The sequence below is a fragment of the Colias eurytheme genome, chromosome 24 (assembly GCF_061535395.1).
Source record: "Colias eurytheme isolate Ceu_HAF_F1 chromosome 24, ilColEury1 Martin Lab GWU primary, whole genome shotgun sequence".
In the NCBI taxonomy this organism is placed as follows: Eukaryota; Metazoa; Arthropoda; class Insecta; order Lepidoptera; family Pieridae; genus Colias; species Colias eurytheme.
The window spans coordinates 1,370,449-1,387,150 of NC_143003.1; the positions used below are offsets into that span (position 1 = coordinate 1,370,449).

General features: G+C 32.9%; 2 protein-coding genes across 2 annotated transcripts in view; one reads left to right on the forward strand and one right to left on the reverse strand.

Annotated features, from left to right (window-relative positions):
- bol (boule homolog, RNA binding protein) overlaps nucleotides 1-2,422 on the reverse strand; it is a 52,101-nt gene extending 49,679 nt beyond the window's left edge. Inside the window, exon 1 of the mRNA XM_090115875.1 lies at nucleotides 1,948-2,422. Coding sequence (XP_089972001.1) covers nucleotides 1,948-2,316 — 369 coding nt within the window. The 5' untranslated portion in view covers nucleotides 2,317-2,422. The remainder of the gene's footprint in view (nucleotides 1-1,947) is intronic.
- Nucleotides 2,423-7,704: 5,282 nt separating this feature from the next.
- Nucleotides 7,705-16,702, forward strand: part of LOC149897870 (dual serine/threonine and tyrosine protein kinase-like) — a 48,839-nt gene continuing 39,841 nt past the window's right edge. Inside the window, exon 1 of the mRNA XM_090115692.1 lies at nucleotides 7,705-7,908. The gene's annotated coding sequence lies outside the window, so the exon portion shown is untranslated. The remainder of the gene's footprint in view (nucleotides 7,909-16,702) is intronic.

A 16,702-nucleotide genomic window follows, 5' to 3' on the forward strand; every position in this document is an offset into this window, starting at 1 on the left:
ATTGTGACACGAGATTTATATATATTAAGATATATTGTAAATTAAACGTAACTATGAATATTACTAAAAATACGCACATGTTTGGTGTCATAAAAAGTCTTACCATGTGCATGATCAACATCATGGGAGGCGGATGAAATTTTATCAATTTTTGTTCAGTGCTTTCTTTACCTATCGTAAATCGTAAAGACACACAGACATTTGGGTTTATATTATTAGCATATCGATGACTGTTCTATAATAATATGGTGTTATGTAGTGGATTATTTAATATTCTTATATATATATATAAAGTTCTCGTGTCACAATGTTAGTCTGCATACTCCTCCGAAACGGGTGGACCACAGACATGTATATGTCTGTGGGGTGGACCGATTCTCATGAAATTTTCTGTGCATATCGGGTAAGTCTGAGAATCGGCCAACATCTATTTTTCATATGTACCACGGGCGAAGCCGGGGCGGACCGCTAGTATTTATATATACCTATAGGTACCTAGAGTATGATAATATTTGAGATTTATTATCTTATCGATAAAATTAGTATTCTATGTGAATGTGAATGTCACAAATAAAATTGTAGCTATAATTTAAACTGCGGTTAGATTTGGTATTATCTGAAAGACCTTAGTCTAACGCGGAATAAAAGACACACACATAATAATATTACTTTATTCCGCGTTTGTTATTACATTAAGGGCCGATTTTTCAGTCCTTGGTTAAAATTAATTATCCGTCCAATAAAGTATTACACGAACATATTAAAATGTCACCTATAAACTGTCAAATACGGACAATTTATAATACACTAGCTTTCCGCCCGCGGCTTCGCCCGCGTTTTCAAAGAAAAACCAGTTCCCGTGGGATTTCCGGGATAAAACCTATCCTATGTCCTTTCTCGGGTATCAAAATATCTCTATACCAAATTTCATGCAAATTGGTTCAGTAGTTAAGGCGTGATTGAGTAACAGACAGACAGACAGAGTTACTTTCGCATTTATAATATTAGTATGGATTTTTGAAATGGTACGTAGTTTAATACGTTATTCGATGGATAATATATTCAAGGACTGAAAAATCAGCCCTAAAACGTTGCAGTTCAATGCTAAAACAATGAAAAAATAAATGAAACATAAGATACTTTATATTCGAATAAAATGCGAGAGAAATATTGAAAACGACTCGAGATTGTTAAGAAGCTATCTGTCCAAGCTTTAATGAGTCTTTTTTGTCGTAATTTTTGTTTAAAGCAAAAATATTTTTCTTTTAGTAATTTGGGATGAACTTTCTTCAAATATAGAATTCATAACGTTTATTTTCCAAAACGGGAGTCTAATAATAATCAGAATTTAGAACAAAGAAAGAAAAATATTATTTTAGGTACTTCCATTGTTATAATGGATAATAGGCTTCCTTGTAAATTTCCACGTAATATTAAGTAAAAACATGTTTTATTTTTGATCAATTATAATAACGATATACCTAATTATAATGTTTGAATTTCAAACACGCGTACCTACTTACTTAGGTATAAAAATAAAATACGCTCAGGAAAAAGACACACTTACAATATCAACCTGGTTTTTTTAAATCTAGGTTCTAAATATATCTAGCTAAAATATATCGAAATCTAAACTTAGATCCATTGTCTAAAACATGTATTACCTACTAAAAAACATTTCCGCCTTTATAATTAATAGGTACATGCATATCTATTGTTTTAATTATTATTTTTTTAACTAAAGAAAACATTACAATCCATCCGCCGTTTATAAATAATGGAAATGAAAATGATTTCAAATCAATAACATTGTTCAAAATTACATCGTACAACTAAAACGATCTATTATTATCAACTTATCTCCGTTATCAGATAAGACAAAGATTTTAAAATCTCAATGCTATATCGTCGATTGCCGCGCAAATGGTAGACAAAGACAAAGCTCACCTGCTTCACAATGAGCCTCGCGACTCTGGGGCTGGCGAATGTAACGAAACCGTAGCATTTGGAGACACCGGCGCGGTCGTAGATCACCCTCGCGGCCGTCACTGTGGCGAAGCCCGAGAAGAACTTCCACAGGTCCTCATCCGTGGTCGTCAGCGAGAAGCCGCCGACGAAGATCCTGTTGTGGATCACGGTCCCGAACTTGGGCGCGTCGGACGGCGGCAGCGTGTCGTCCGTGTCGTCTTCGGGAGAATTCAACAACGCCTTCAGTTTCTCGTGGGGATCAGTTTTTCTATTGTTCGCGGTGTTCTCTTCGACCATGTGCGCGCAACTCGCGGAATCACTCCTAATATATCTCTTTGACGCTTCCATTTTTTTATTTTAATTTAAAACATGTTCCCTTGTTTACTAAACTACGAATCTCTAGCGGTAACTAAAACGGCACTATTGAAGAGTAAACGAGTACTGGTGGCGAGCGCGTAATATCGATTTTTACGTATCGTACGTCGCCTATAGGTAGATATTCAGGAGTTGCGCCGTGAGCTATATCGCACGGACTGATTGCGAAGATGTTAGAACAAGGTAAGATAAGGTTCTTAGTTAACAATTTAGCGATACGCGCCTAAAAATAGTGTTTGAGCTATTGTCGACCGCTATTTTTACTGTTCGAGGGAAGTAGGTCAGTTGAACGATATTTTCATGTTGATGGTTCTTATCTGAGTGCATTAGTTTATGTTTATCGCGACCAGATGGCGTTGGCGCGCGCCTTCTGTTTTGGCTTTCAGCACCTATCACTCTGATACATAATTACCATGTACGTAAATTGTATGTAATAAGTCTGTATTTATACAAGTAGTTAAATTTATGAACAAAAATATATAAATCTAAAATGTTAATAGGTATCTACTTAGCAAGAATCTCTCAACACTCTTTACTAGTGTTATCATTATCATAATTTAATAGAGAACCGCACCATTTATAGAGGCTTAACAATGAATAATGACTTTATAAATAAAGTGCAGAATAACAACTAACATGGAATTTAGTCCATTGAATGAGTCCCTCCAAGGGGGGTCTAGAGTGCGTGAGTTAGTAACGTAAGATGTTTCTTCGGAAACATGTCAAGAGTCCCTAGGTAATAAACATACTAAAACCCCGGGCCACTAGGAGGAGCCCCGGAGTGGGGGGAGGGGGGAAATGGGTCCATTTTTTTCATTTTTTGCTTAAATCTCAAAAACGGTACATGTTAGAGAAAAACTTTCAAGGAAAAGTTGAAAGGCCATAAAATTATCTATAAGTTGTACCTGAATCATTTTTTCCTATATCCTACCGTTTCTGAGTTATACGCAGTAAAACATGATTTTGGCTCAAACAATTTCCACATCAATCGATCAAAAAATATTTCTTTCTTCCAAAAAACTCAAATGTGCAACTTGTGACCAGTACTGATAGATTGCTCTTAATTAGTTCTATAATTGATAAAAATACCAGATTCCACCATGGAGGCGTTTACGGGGAATTGAATTTTATTAGGGTAGTTAGTTAAAAAGTTCATGTATCGTAACTACCCTAATAAAATTCAATACCTCCTAAACGCCTCCATGGTGGAATCTGGTTTTTTTTATCAATGATAGACCTAATTATGAGCAATCTATCGGTACCAGTCACAAGTTGCACTTTTGAGTTTTTAAGAAGAAAAAAAAATAAAAAGTTCAAGTATCGTATCTACCCTAATAAAATTCAATTCCCCGTAAACGCCTCCGTGGTGGAATCTAGTATTTTTATCAATGATAGACCTTATAATGAGCAATCTATTTGTACCGGTCACAAGTTGCTCTTTTGAGTCTTTTGGAAGAAAAAAATAAAAAGATCAAGTTCAGTAACTCAAACTGCCCTAATATAATATTTTGACAATCGATTCCTCCTAAAGGCTTCCATGGAGGAATGTGTTTATTTTACCAATTATAGAACTAATTAAGAGCAATCTATCAGTACTGGTTACAAGTTGCACATTTGAGTTTTTTGAAAGAAAAAAATAAAAAGATAAAGTTCAGTAACTCAAACTACCCTAATATAGTATTTTGACAATCGATTCCTCCTAAAGGCTTCCATGGAGGAATGTGTTTATTTTACCAATTATAGACCTAATTAAGAGCAATCTATCAGTATCGGTCACAAGTTGCACTTTTGAGTTTTTTTTTTGAGAAAAAAAATAAAAAGTTCATGTATCGTAACTACCCTAATAAAATTCAATTCCCCGTAAACGCCTCCGTGGTGGAATCTGGTATTTTTATCAATGATAGACCCAATTATGAGCAAGCTATCTGTATCGGTTACAAGTTGCACTTTTGAGTTTTTTGGAAGAAAAAAATAAAAAGATCAAGTTCAGTAACTCAAACTGCCCTAATATAATATTTTGACAATCGATTCCTCCTAAAGGCTTCCATGGAGGAATGTGTTTATTTTACCAATTATAGAACTAATTAAGAGCAATCTATCAGTACTGGTTACAAGTTGCACATTTGAGTTTTTTGAAAGAAAAAAATAAAAAGATAAAGTTCAGTAACTCAAACTACCCTAATATAGTATTTTGACAATCGATTCCTCCTAAAGGCTTCCATGGAGGAATGTGTTTATTTTACCAATTATAGACCTAATTAAGAGCAATCTATCAGTATCGGTCACAAGTTGCACTTTTGAGTTTTTTTTTGAGAAAAAAAATAAAAAGTTCATGTATCGTAACTACCCTAATAAAATTCAATTCCCCGTAAACGCCTCCGTGGTGGAATCTGGTATTTTTATCAATGATAGACCCAATTATGAGCAATCTATCTGTATCGGTTACAAGTTGCACTTTTGAGTTTTTTGGAAGAAAAAAATAAAAAGATCAAGTTCAGTAACTCAAACTACCATAACATAATATTTTGACAATCGATTCCTCCTAAAGGCTTCCATGGAGGAATGTGTTTATTTTACCAATTATAGACCTAATTAAGAGCAATCTATCAGTACCGGTCACAAGTTGCACATTTTAGTTTTTTGGAAGAAAGATATATTTTTTGATCGATTGATGTGGAAATTGTTTGAGCCAAAATCATGTTTTACTGCGTATAACTCAGAAACGGTAGGATATAGGAAAAAATGATTCATGTACAACTTGTAGATAATTTTATGGCCTTTCAACTTTTCTTTGAAAGTTTTTCTCTAACATGTACCGTTTTTGAGATTTAAGCGAAAAATGAAAAAATGGACCCATTTCCCCCCTCCCCCCACTCCGGGGCTCCTCCTAGTGGCCCGGGGTTTTAGTATGTTTATAACCTAGGGACTCTTGACATGTTTCCGAAGAAACATCTTACGTTACTAACTCACGCACTCTAGAACTTTTTATTCAATGGACTAATTCTATTCAAAACTGATTAAGGCAGTAACTGGCGACTGTTGCAGAGGTCCACCAAGGCCATAAATTATAATAGAAATTCACATTCAAAATATTCAATTCTTTTACGCACTATGATCAAAATTTGTTCAGTAAATTTGCAAAAACGTTACCTACTTACCTCATATAGCTAGCTACCAACCCTAAATCGAACCAGATTGTTGATAGTTATTTACATGAATGAGGGTAGATTTAATATTAATTACCTACCTACATAAAAATAATAGTGAATGAAAAAAGCTAAGGAAATAAAACCGGCCAAGTGCGAGTCGGGCTCGCGCACAAAGGGTTCCGTAGCAGCAAATATAATAAATTACAGTTAAATCAACCTATCTCAAAAACTATAAGAGATACTTTGATCAAACCAAAAATCGTTGAAAGAGTTAATTAGCATGCATCACCTCTATTTTTTTTAGAATTTTATACCCCGTAGTTATAAAAATAGAGGGGGGGGGACATACTTTTTACGACTTTGAGAGCTGATATCTCAAAAACCGTTCACTTTAAGAAAAATGTTTTTTAGAAAACTTTATATCATTTTAAAAGACCTTTCCATTGATACCCCACACGGGTATGTACATCGAAAAAAAAAATTTCATCCCTCAGTTACATGTATGGGGGGCCCCACCCCCAATTCTTTTTTTTACTATTTAGTGTCATATTTTTGTAGCGGTTCATACAACACATATTCCCATCAAATTTCATCACTGTAGTACTTATAGTTTCCGAGTAAATCGGCTGTGACAGACGGACAGACGGACAGACGGACAGACGGACATGACGAAACTATAAGGGTTCCGTTTTTGCCATTTTGGCTACGGAACCCTAAAAAGTATTGCAAAGACTATTTATTTAATAAATTAATGCGATAAGGTTTAGAGATAACTAGCATTCTACCCGCAGCTTCGCCCGCGTTTTAGTTATTATTGAAGTTTTTATTAAGTAATAACATAATATTCAAAATAATATTAAATTTAAGTTTAGACAATTAATTCGTGGAGGTATAACAATAGGTAGAACATGGAGGTAGATTATCGAAAATATACTTTTTTTATTCACCACACTCTGCGAACACCTTAAAATTGCTCAATTTACATTACAATTATTAGCTATAAGATTACGTTTGTAATTAGAAAAAAGTTGTATCGTTAGTTCCACAGGTTAGTTCCTTTTTTAAACTTTTTTTACTTTAGATCATTAAGTAATGGATGTAGTACGCTGGCAAATGTTCTAACTAAACTTTCTGCTGATTTTGGTGCGGGGAGGGTAACTCACACTATTGAAACACAATCACACATTCACAAAAATAATTTGTGTCACGAAAGTCGTAAAAATTTACGACCTTTTAAGCGACGAGTTTTTAAATTCAACTCTATCCCTAAGTTCATAAAGATTAAATTTGTATTTCATTCCAAGTTGTCTCGTTGGAGTGCGGTTCAATATCGCGTTCTAAATTCAACTTTATAACTTATATCATAAAGATTAAATTTGTATTTCTTTAAAAGATAGTCTCGTAAGGAATGCGGTTCATTATCGCGTTTTAAATTCAACTCTATCTCTTAGTTAATAAAGATTAAATTTGTATATTTTCTTTCCATGATAGTCTCGTCTCTCTCTCTCTCTCTAAACATGACTCGATTATTTGTCTTGATCATATCGCTAAACGATACATCGACGATTATTAGAAATTGCATTTAATTAGAAATGTACGTTAAAAAAATAAAAAAATATACACAAATTAAAGGTTATTCCATCTTTTTTAATATTCGACATGTTTGAATTGCTTCTGCAAGACTTGACAGTGCAAAACGGCATTTTTAGCGGAGCACTCGCAGACGTCCTTTCAATGTTTTACGCTGTGGTTTTACGAATACGCAGAGTGTTTGTAATCGATTACGCAAGTAGTTTTTATGAAAGCATAAGATTTTTCGATTCGAATAATCTTATACCTCGGCAAAAGGGGAAACGCCTGCGAGTGTTATCCATTACTTAATGATCTAAGTTTTAAACACAAATATTTTTAGATGCTGTTGTAGTTACTATTTGTTGCTGTTGTGAATACTTATGAGTTTGTCAAAATAACCGTAAAATATGTTTAAATATATTATGTTAAACAACTTTAAAAAAATATAATACAACAATTATTATTTGTAGCGAAACACAGTAGCGAAACCAATTTAAACGGACTAAAATTTTCCAGCGGAACGTCTCTGAGTTAAATGGCAACCGTAACGTCAGTTGTCAAACTGACATAGTATTGTGTCAACTTCAATTCCTTATTCGTTTTTGTTTTTCAACTCTCAGAGGAATAAACCCTCTTTCAACTGTTGCAGAAGAAACCGCTGCCTGAACTCGAATTTTACGAAAGAAACAAGTTTCCTTTTGTTTCTTATTTTTAATTTAAGTTTCATTATGTTAAATAAGAAAAGAAGTTAGTGTGTTGTTGTATTGTGTGATTTAAAGTGCAATCAAGTGTTGGAGGGATCGCTTTTTAATATAAATTAGCAAGAAGACTATTGCTCCATCAAGTAAGTTTAGCATTGTTTATGTACGCAGAAACCGAATAAACTTGCTTTATAATTTGTGTACTTGTGAGTTTCGCCCAATAAAATTCGTGTGAAGTGCTGCGGAACGATATTTCATAATGCACAAGGCGTATTTATTTTTTCTGCTTACCTTCTTTAGATCAAGAAAATTGAATAAAGAACTGTTAGGTAACCAATTAAAGTTATACGTTGATATAACTATAAATAATATTATGTATTCTATTTTTGTTATATTCACAACATAGGTTGTATTAATTAAAAATTAATATTATGTTAATTATTGTTGATTTTTTTGATCGGTTTATTCAATATGTAAAATGTAATAAATATGTTTTCTTGGGCTTAATCATTATTATTAAATTAGCAAACAACATGAATACAGGATAATAAGAAATTATTCAATAAGTAATTAAAATTTCAAGGTCTAATTACTCAGTGAAACAGTTTGAGAAAAACAAATTTTTATTAACATTCAATTGTACATGCTAATTAATATTTATTACCTGAAAACTATTTGCATTTTGATAATAATATAATCTATATATCACTACTATTCACGCTATTAATATATTTGGCTTGATTTGGCTATTGCATTGCTTGGAAATATGGCAATTATGTACAAATAATAAGAAATGCATTCCTTAAATCTGTAACTATAATTTTGATTTTTCTTAACAAGTGTTATCCTAAATTAGTTATTCATATATATACATTTTATTTTCTAGTGTTTGATTTTACGCGAGTATTATACATTTAGAAATTAAAGACTTTTTAACGGATTTTAAACGCGATTTATTCATTATATTATATTCCAGATGTTTCAAACACTTTACAGCGAGTGTGGTCACAGTGAGACGGGGGGGTCTCACGGTTAAAAAGTCCTTAATTTCTAAACATATACATTTTGTTATTTTGTACTTGATATAATATAATCTGCCTCTGTGTGTGCTTTTTTAAATAGTTCAAGCGCACCTATTTTATAGAACAATGCATTAACAATCTATACTTAATAATATTATAAGGCTGAAGAGTTTGCCTGATTGTTTGAACGCGCTAATCTCAGGAAATAACTACTGGTCGATTTTAAAAATTATTTCCATGTTAGATAGCCCAATTATCGAGGAAGGCTGTAGGCTATATATCATCACGCTTAAACCAACAGGAGCGGAGCACTGCGGGTCAAACCGCAGGGCACAGCTAGTGTTGTAAAAAACGAGGAAAAAATATATCACTGTTCTCCTCATAGAAATCTACAACTCATTGATATTATTTAAAGCATAATGTTTACTATCGCCACAATTATATTTAATTATCAAATATTTGTATGTATGTTGAACCTGTGCTGATAAACAACTCTTATCTATTGTTTAAGTAATTGGTTATGGTATATTTATTAATTGTTTAAAAGAATATAATAAAAAAATTTAGTAGCTAGTCGCTCGACCTGGCTTTGTGCAATGCAGGATAAAATTAATGTTCTTGTACCAGTTTATCACTTTCAATGGAAACAGAAAATATCATCAGAAAGTATTTTTAAACACCATAGTCATTTTATGCAATTACTATTTAATAAATTTTAGTTGGCGTACAATTTGGGAAAGTATATTATCTTTATATGAAATATTTCTTCTGTTTGTGATTGTCAATGGTTGCCTAAACGGCTGGATCGTTTTTAATAAAGTTTTTTGCATGAGTGAAGCTGTGATAAAATGAAGTGAAGTGTGCTTTTCTATTTTTATGTGTCATGATAATAATATAATGCAGTTAGTCAGAGTGGGTAATTATGAACAGGGGTGATTGTAAAAAACTAACTAAAAGCCATATGAATTTCCAAATGTTTGAAAACCCGAATTGTATCTATATAAAAATAACATAAGTTGAAGTTGGTGCCAAGCACTAATCACTTAGTAGTAAGCCCGTGCACTGACATCAAACCTGTTTAGTAAATAGCACATCTAAATAATAAGTAATTAATAATTTCAAATATTTTTTATTTTTTTTTCTTTTCCGTTTTTGAAGTCGGTTGTTTTTAACGTAGTTATTTTTATTTAATACTAGCGGTCCGCCCCGGCTTCGCCCGTGGTACATGTTTACGTTTTCTCTACATAAGAACCATCCTCGTACTTCGAGGAATATAATAAAAAAAGAATTATCGAAATCGGTTCAGCCGTTCTCGAGTTATGCGCTTACCAACACATTTTGCGATTCATTTTTATATATAAGAGAAGAAGAAGATAATAAAATATACCGGCCGAATTGATAACCTCCTCCTTTTTTTTGAAGTTGTTTAAAAATGACGTATTATTTACAGTTGTAAAGTAGAGTTGTTTAAAATAGGTATTAAAAGTGTAAGTGGAGTTGTTTCCAATAACCCCTGTTCACAAATACCCACATTGACCCTTATAAAATGTTTCTACATACATATCCAAAATAAATGTTTTTGTATATTTTATCTACACTTATATTATAAAGAGGATAACTTTGTTTGATTGTAATGAATAGGCTCATAAACTACTGGACCGATTTTAAAAATTCTTTCACCATTCGAAAGCTAGCTACATTATCCACGAGTAATATAGGCTATATATATCATCATGCTAAGACCAACAGGAGCGGAGTAATGCGGGTGAAACCGCGCGGCACAGCTAGTACTTTATCAAATTATCTTTCAAAGGATCTTTGTGAAATTCTACACTAATTAAATAAGTCTGGTTTTAAGATACCTTATTTTTTAAATAAACGTTCGTAATTATTTAAAATGTCAAGGAATATATCGTTCTCTTTCTAATTTATCTTTTGCATATTTTAATCTGATCTTGATCATGATGATAACAATTATTATATGAATAATATAAAGTTACTTGCTGTGGCCCACGGCTTTATCTGCATTGCTCCGACCTATTGATCTTAGCGTGATATACAGGGTGTAATCGTTAAGTGTGCACAAGCGATTATTCCGTAACTATTGCAGATATCAAAAAACTTTAAACTGATATCGAAAGTACTTAACCTAATGAGTAAAATGGCCATAATAAATTTTTAAAAATAAAACGAGAAATAACCAAAAATGTTACATTAAACGCTCCCATACAATTTATTTCCCATACATTTTGTATTCATAGTAGATTTTCGAAGTGACGTCCTCATTGTGCAATACAATGAGGAGCTCTATTTACAGTTTCTAAATGAACTTCCCTCCAAATTTGCGAAGTAATTAAAGCAGAAAACCAAAAAAACAAAAAAAAAGCTAAAATCTTTCATATTAAATGTATAGGTTGATCCAAAAGTAATGATAATTGGGTATTTTCTGTGCACATAAAAATATAAAATAAATGTTTTATGCTTGCTCATGTAATCACTAAGTTATCACAAAAAAATTATATCTACAGGCCACGTTTCCAAGTATTAACATTAATTTTAATGTGAACAGTGCGAGCCAGAATGTTTCCCGACGAAAAGAAGAAACAACGATTCGACATTTAGAGGGTGAATTTCTAAATTTTTAATGAGATCAGGATAATTTTTTGTCACGATTTGTGACCATGGGCGTTACCTGGGTTCACCATGTTTATGCTGAAACCAAGAAACAATCAATGGCCTGTATGCGAGCTTCCAAAGTGACGGTGAAGATTTTCAAAGTGAAAATTAGTGGGATAGATTAAAGCCGTAGTTTTTTGGGACGCTGAAGAAATGTGGAATATTTTAAGAAGGTAGCCACTACTACACAGGGCTCTTACTACACAGACCAAATTAAAAGATTGCGGGTAGGTTAGTAAGAAAAAGAGACATGGCAAACTTCGGTCTTGAATGTTGGTTCACCAAGACAACGCACCAGATCACAAAGCGTCAGTTGCGATGGCTGCCAATCAAAAATCGGCATTGAAAATGCTTGAACACCCACCCTATTTGTAAGATCTAGCTCCTAGTTAATTCTATCTCTTACCTCGGCACAAGAAACACTGTCGATACAAGAAATTTTAAGACGACAGCGAAGTGATGGCCGATTTTGAGGGGTTTTTGTAGATGAAGTCAAAGTTTTTTTTTTATAAGTTAGGAAAAAAAATATCGAAGTATATTATCTAGTTAGAAGACTATCTAGAGAAATACATAAGTATTTTAACTGTAATGACCTTGTTTAATATTGATTATCATTACTTTTGGATCAACCCATGTACATGGGATATTCATATCTCATACTAAATGTATGGGAGGGTTTAAAGTTAATTTTTTAGATATTTCTCGTATTATTTTTAAAAATTTATTATGGCCATTTTACTCATTAGGTTAAGTACTTTCGATATCAGTTTAAAGTTTTTTGATATCTGTAATAGTTACGGAATAATCGCCTGTGCACACTTAACGATTACACCCTGTATAATACTAGCTGTTCCCCGCGGTTTCACCCGCATTGCTCAGCTCCTTTTGGTCTTAGCGTGATGATATATAGCCTATAGCCTTCCCCGATAAATGGGCTATCTAACACCGAAAGAATTTTTCCAATCGGTCCAGTAGTTGCCGAGATTAGCGCGTTCAAACAAACAAACAAAAAAAAGATCAATCAAACAAACTCTTCAGCTTTATAATATTAGTATAGATTTTTTACATATTTTCATTGTACAGACCACTTTTCTAGAATTTTATTATAATATGTATTGATAATATTATAGCCTTACTCTATGTTATAATGGTCAGGCAGTTGCCCGATTCGTGTAGATAGGCGAGCGAGATGTCAATCTGTTTTAAGCGCGTCACACACGGTGAAGATACTATAATATTTTATCTTAAGATACTGTAATATTTTATATTACAGTATCTTAAGGTATCAGCGTTCTGACCATCATTTTTCTTTTTGTCATTGCGTACTAAGACCCCTGTAGAACCGCCATCCTGTTACAAATGACCCACAAAATTTCTGGTCATTTGTAACGCTGATACCGGATACCTTAAGGGGGCGCATAAAGCAAAATAACCAATCTTCTATTAGATGATACGTGTAATATGCAAGACCAAATCTAAAAAATAAAATATATATCAAACTAGATGATATGTTCAACGATTCTGTTTAATCAAAAACATAAAATATTAAAATTGACTCGATAAAAAGAAAATCACCAACTTAGCTCTAATTTTCACACTTTTACGTTTTCTACTTGACATGGTAATACTTATTATGATTTTTTTTTCATAAACAATTATATTCAAACATTTGCAAGATATTTGTCAGAGCATTTTGTGTAATTACTTTTAGTTTTGGTTTTATCTGCGATAAACCACTTTTGGCGCTCTTTTTTTCTCGAGATAAACGTTTGATTTTGTCACGATAAAAGTGGTTTATCGCAGATAAAACCAAAACTAAAAGTAATTACACAAAATGCTCTGACAAATATCTTGCAAATGTTTTAATATAATTGTTTATGAAAAAAAAATCATAATAAGTATTACCATGTCAAGTAGAAAACGTAAAAGTGTGAAAATTAGAGCTAACTTGGTGATTTTTTTTTTATCGAGTAAATTTTAATATTGGTTAGGGAGCCAGGTGCAAATTTGGTTAACTATTTCCTCTCAAGAGATAATTCGTCAGACGCATGAGAGTATAGTATTATAAAGCCTCGTGAACGTCAGCTGGCGCTCGGTTGGGGGGGTGAGCGGTTGTAGCCTCCCACGCACATGGAAAAAAAATACATTCATTCATTCATTTCCTCTCAGCTAAAAATTTGTCAAATTGTAGCTAACCCAATATCTCAACGAAAAAAAATAGTCAGCTGGTTACAACATGGTGTATTATACGTCAGCTGGTGTCTCGAACATGAAAGTTAAATTTAAAGAAAAATTTATTTTCCGTTATTTCCTCTCAAACAAAAATTTACCTGATGATAGCTTATATGTAACTGTGGATAAATATATATGTCAGCTGGCTGTATCTTGGTGGAAAAACCGTCAGCTGATACGGGAGGCTACAACTGCTCTTCCCCCCAACCGAGCTCCAGCTGACGTTCACGAGGCTTCATAATACTATACTTTGATGTATTTTACTAATTACCGCTTGAGAGGAACTTGGTCATAAAATCTGCTGCTGGCTCCCGGACCATATTTTATGTTTTTGATTAAACAGAATCGTTGAACATATCATCTAGTTTGATACATATTTTATTTTTTAGATTTGGTCTTGCATATTACACGTATCATCTAATAGAAGATTGGTTATTTTGCTTTATGCGCCCCCTTAAGATACTGTAATATATTATAGTATCTTCACCGTGTGCGACGCGCTTTATGCGTGAGAGTGAAGAACGCGGCTTTTATACGGCTGTTGCTTTTTTTTACTACAATATTATTTTAAAAATATTGGTTATAACATGTCTATCCATTTGGTAGTTATGTTATTGGTTTATAAACGCTAGGTTATTAATGTAAAGTCAGGATACTAAAAATAATAATTAAAGAATACTACCTTAGTTCATATAACATACAGAATAACTGTAAAATATCTTAACCTACTATCGTGTACAAGAAAAAAGTAGGTTTTATATTTAATGTAGGTAGGTACTTGCTCTGCAACTCGGTTCCAGTTTTATGCATGTGATCATGTTTGCTTATCAATCTATACTTAATATTATAAAGCTGAAGACTTTGTTTGTTTGAACGCGTTAATCTCAGGAACTACTTACTGTGCCGATTTGAAAAATTATTTCAGTGTTAGATAGCCCATTTATCGAGGAAGGCTATATATCATCAACCCTAACATAACAGGAGTTTGGCAATGCGGGTGAAACCGCGGGGCACAGCTTGTATTCAAATATAAGACCATGCCGTATGTAGTTAGATTTATTTTTATGGAAGTACTAAATAGGACTGATTAATTCCGTGAATTTTCTATTTCTAGAAATTAACGAGCCTATAATTATAAAATTAAACATGATGTAAGCATGATAATTATGTATTATGATCGCATAAGTTCATAGTCGTACACTGTAGGGTTGAATCTTATCGTATTAAAGGAAATCGATTTACTTGACCACACTTCGCGTGCGCCGCGGTAAACAGAGCTGTAAAACTGTCGCCTGTAGGGCTGCCACCGCTGTAAATTGATTTACTTTCACATAAGCTGATAAATTTGTAGGAGTTTATACAGGGCTACTTGTAAAACACCCACGAACTCGCAGGACAGGATAGCTTATATCATAAATAACAACATTTGTTCTACGACTATGGGCATAACGCAATAAATTATTTTTAAATGATTTTTAAGCTTTTATTGTACTCTCCTAACATTTTTAAGTCTATGTTCTATTCATTATCGAAAGGAAGACGCGACGCCCCCTTCCCCCTCTCTTTCGCTTCTTGTTTACGTTATTTTTGGGATGCACGTAGAGTTTATAATATTCAAACGGAAAATTAAATGAATATTTATTTTTGTATGAAAATAAAATCTAACAAATTATCAAAAGTCTTAGAACAATAATGTTGTTACTTATGATGTTATCTATCTGATCTATCTCGTCCTGCAAGGTTGCTGGTGTTTTACAAGTAACCCATGTAATATATTATTATGTGGATAAAATGGTTATATATCTGAGAACGGAAAAAAAAACTTAAGTATATCTAAATGTTAGATGTCACACTGACATGACATATCGGTTACTATTGTGTCAAAATTACTTGATTGCTATGGGATGTAAAACTATCCACAACGTGACATTGGCAAAATTGTGGCAACGCAGCACTGCCATTTATAAAATAAATTGAATTGAATTTTTATGGGCTTTTCCATGCACAACTTCTTTTTTTGTGGCTATTATAAGTAAGCTATAGTTATATGTACTTATAATAGCGCAAATGTTGCAAACGTACATAAAAGCGTTTTGATGTAAGAAAGGGACGTACAAATATAAATTTAATTGAATATTTTCATTCGGATAATCGTTTTCATAGCTTTTCATCAAAACATCATCACTTTGCCGATAACTTTTATGATTCACAAGCGAGATACTTACATTGTAATAACTAATTAAACACAGGTGTGGCAACCCTACCAGCAGGGACAGTGTCCTGCGGGTTATCAGCCGCAACCTTGTTTATAGGCCACTCTCCTTGATCTCTGAACGCGTCGTTGAAAGTCTATTATAGTATTTATTTCATAATTTGATTATAGTATTTTCACCAAGTTTTATTGGGAATAGCCTAGTCGGAAAGTATTAAACGTGTTAGTTGATAAATCTCCAAGAAATATGATCGATGGCTTATTTGGAATGGCGTTTAGGAAAATGTATCTCGATATTAACTATAGCACAAAAAAGTGTAATAGATTACAGTAGTATGTGATAGTTTAGTAATTGCTAATGTTAATTTAATCTCATTAAAATTAATGAGTTAACTTCTCCCATTAAATGTTCTAGTAACCTTTTTGCTTTGTATTATAAAGTCGGTAAACCACAGGATTTTAGGATGAACATAGTTGAAAGACCTATGGTAAAAGTAGGGATGTGACCTCGATTCAGAAAAATCGATTACTCAATAATCGATTTTTTTTGTTTAGAAATAAATCGATTTGTGAAAAATCGATTAAAAAAAAAAATAATCGATTTTTTTTTCACCTCGACTTTTTATGCGAAAAAACCTATTCGATGTAAGATAAAAGCCCCAATACTGGACCATGTACCAGTACCGGAACACTCCATGCATTTGTATATATTTGTGAATATAGATATACAAATATATGGAGTGTTCCGGTACTGGTACATGGTCCGGTATTGGGGCTTTTACCTTATTAGTGTAA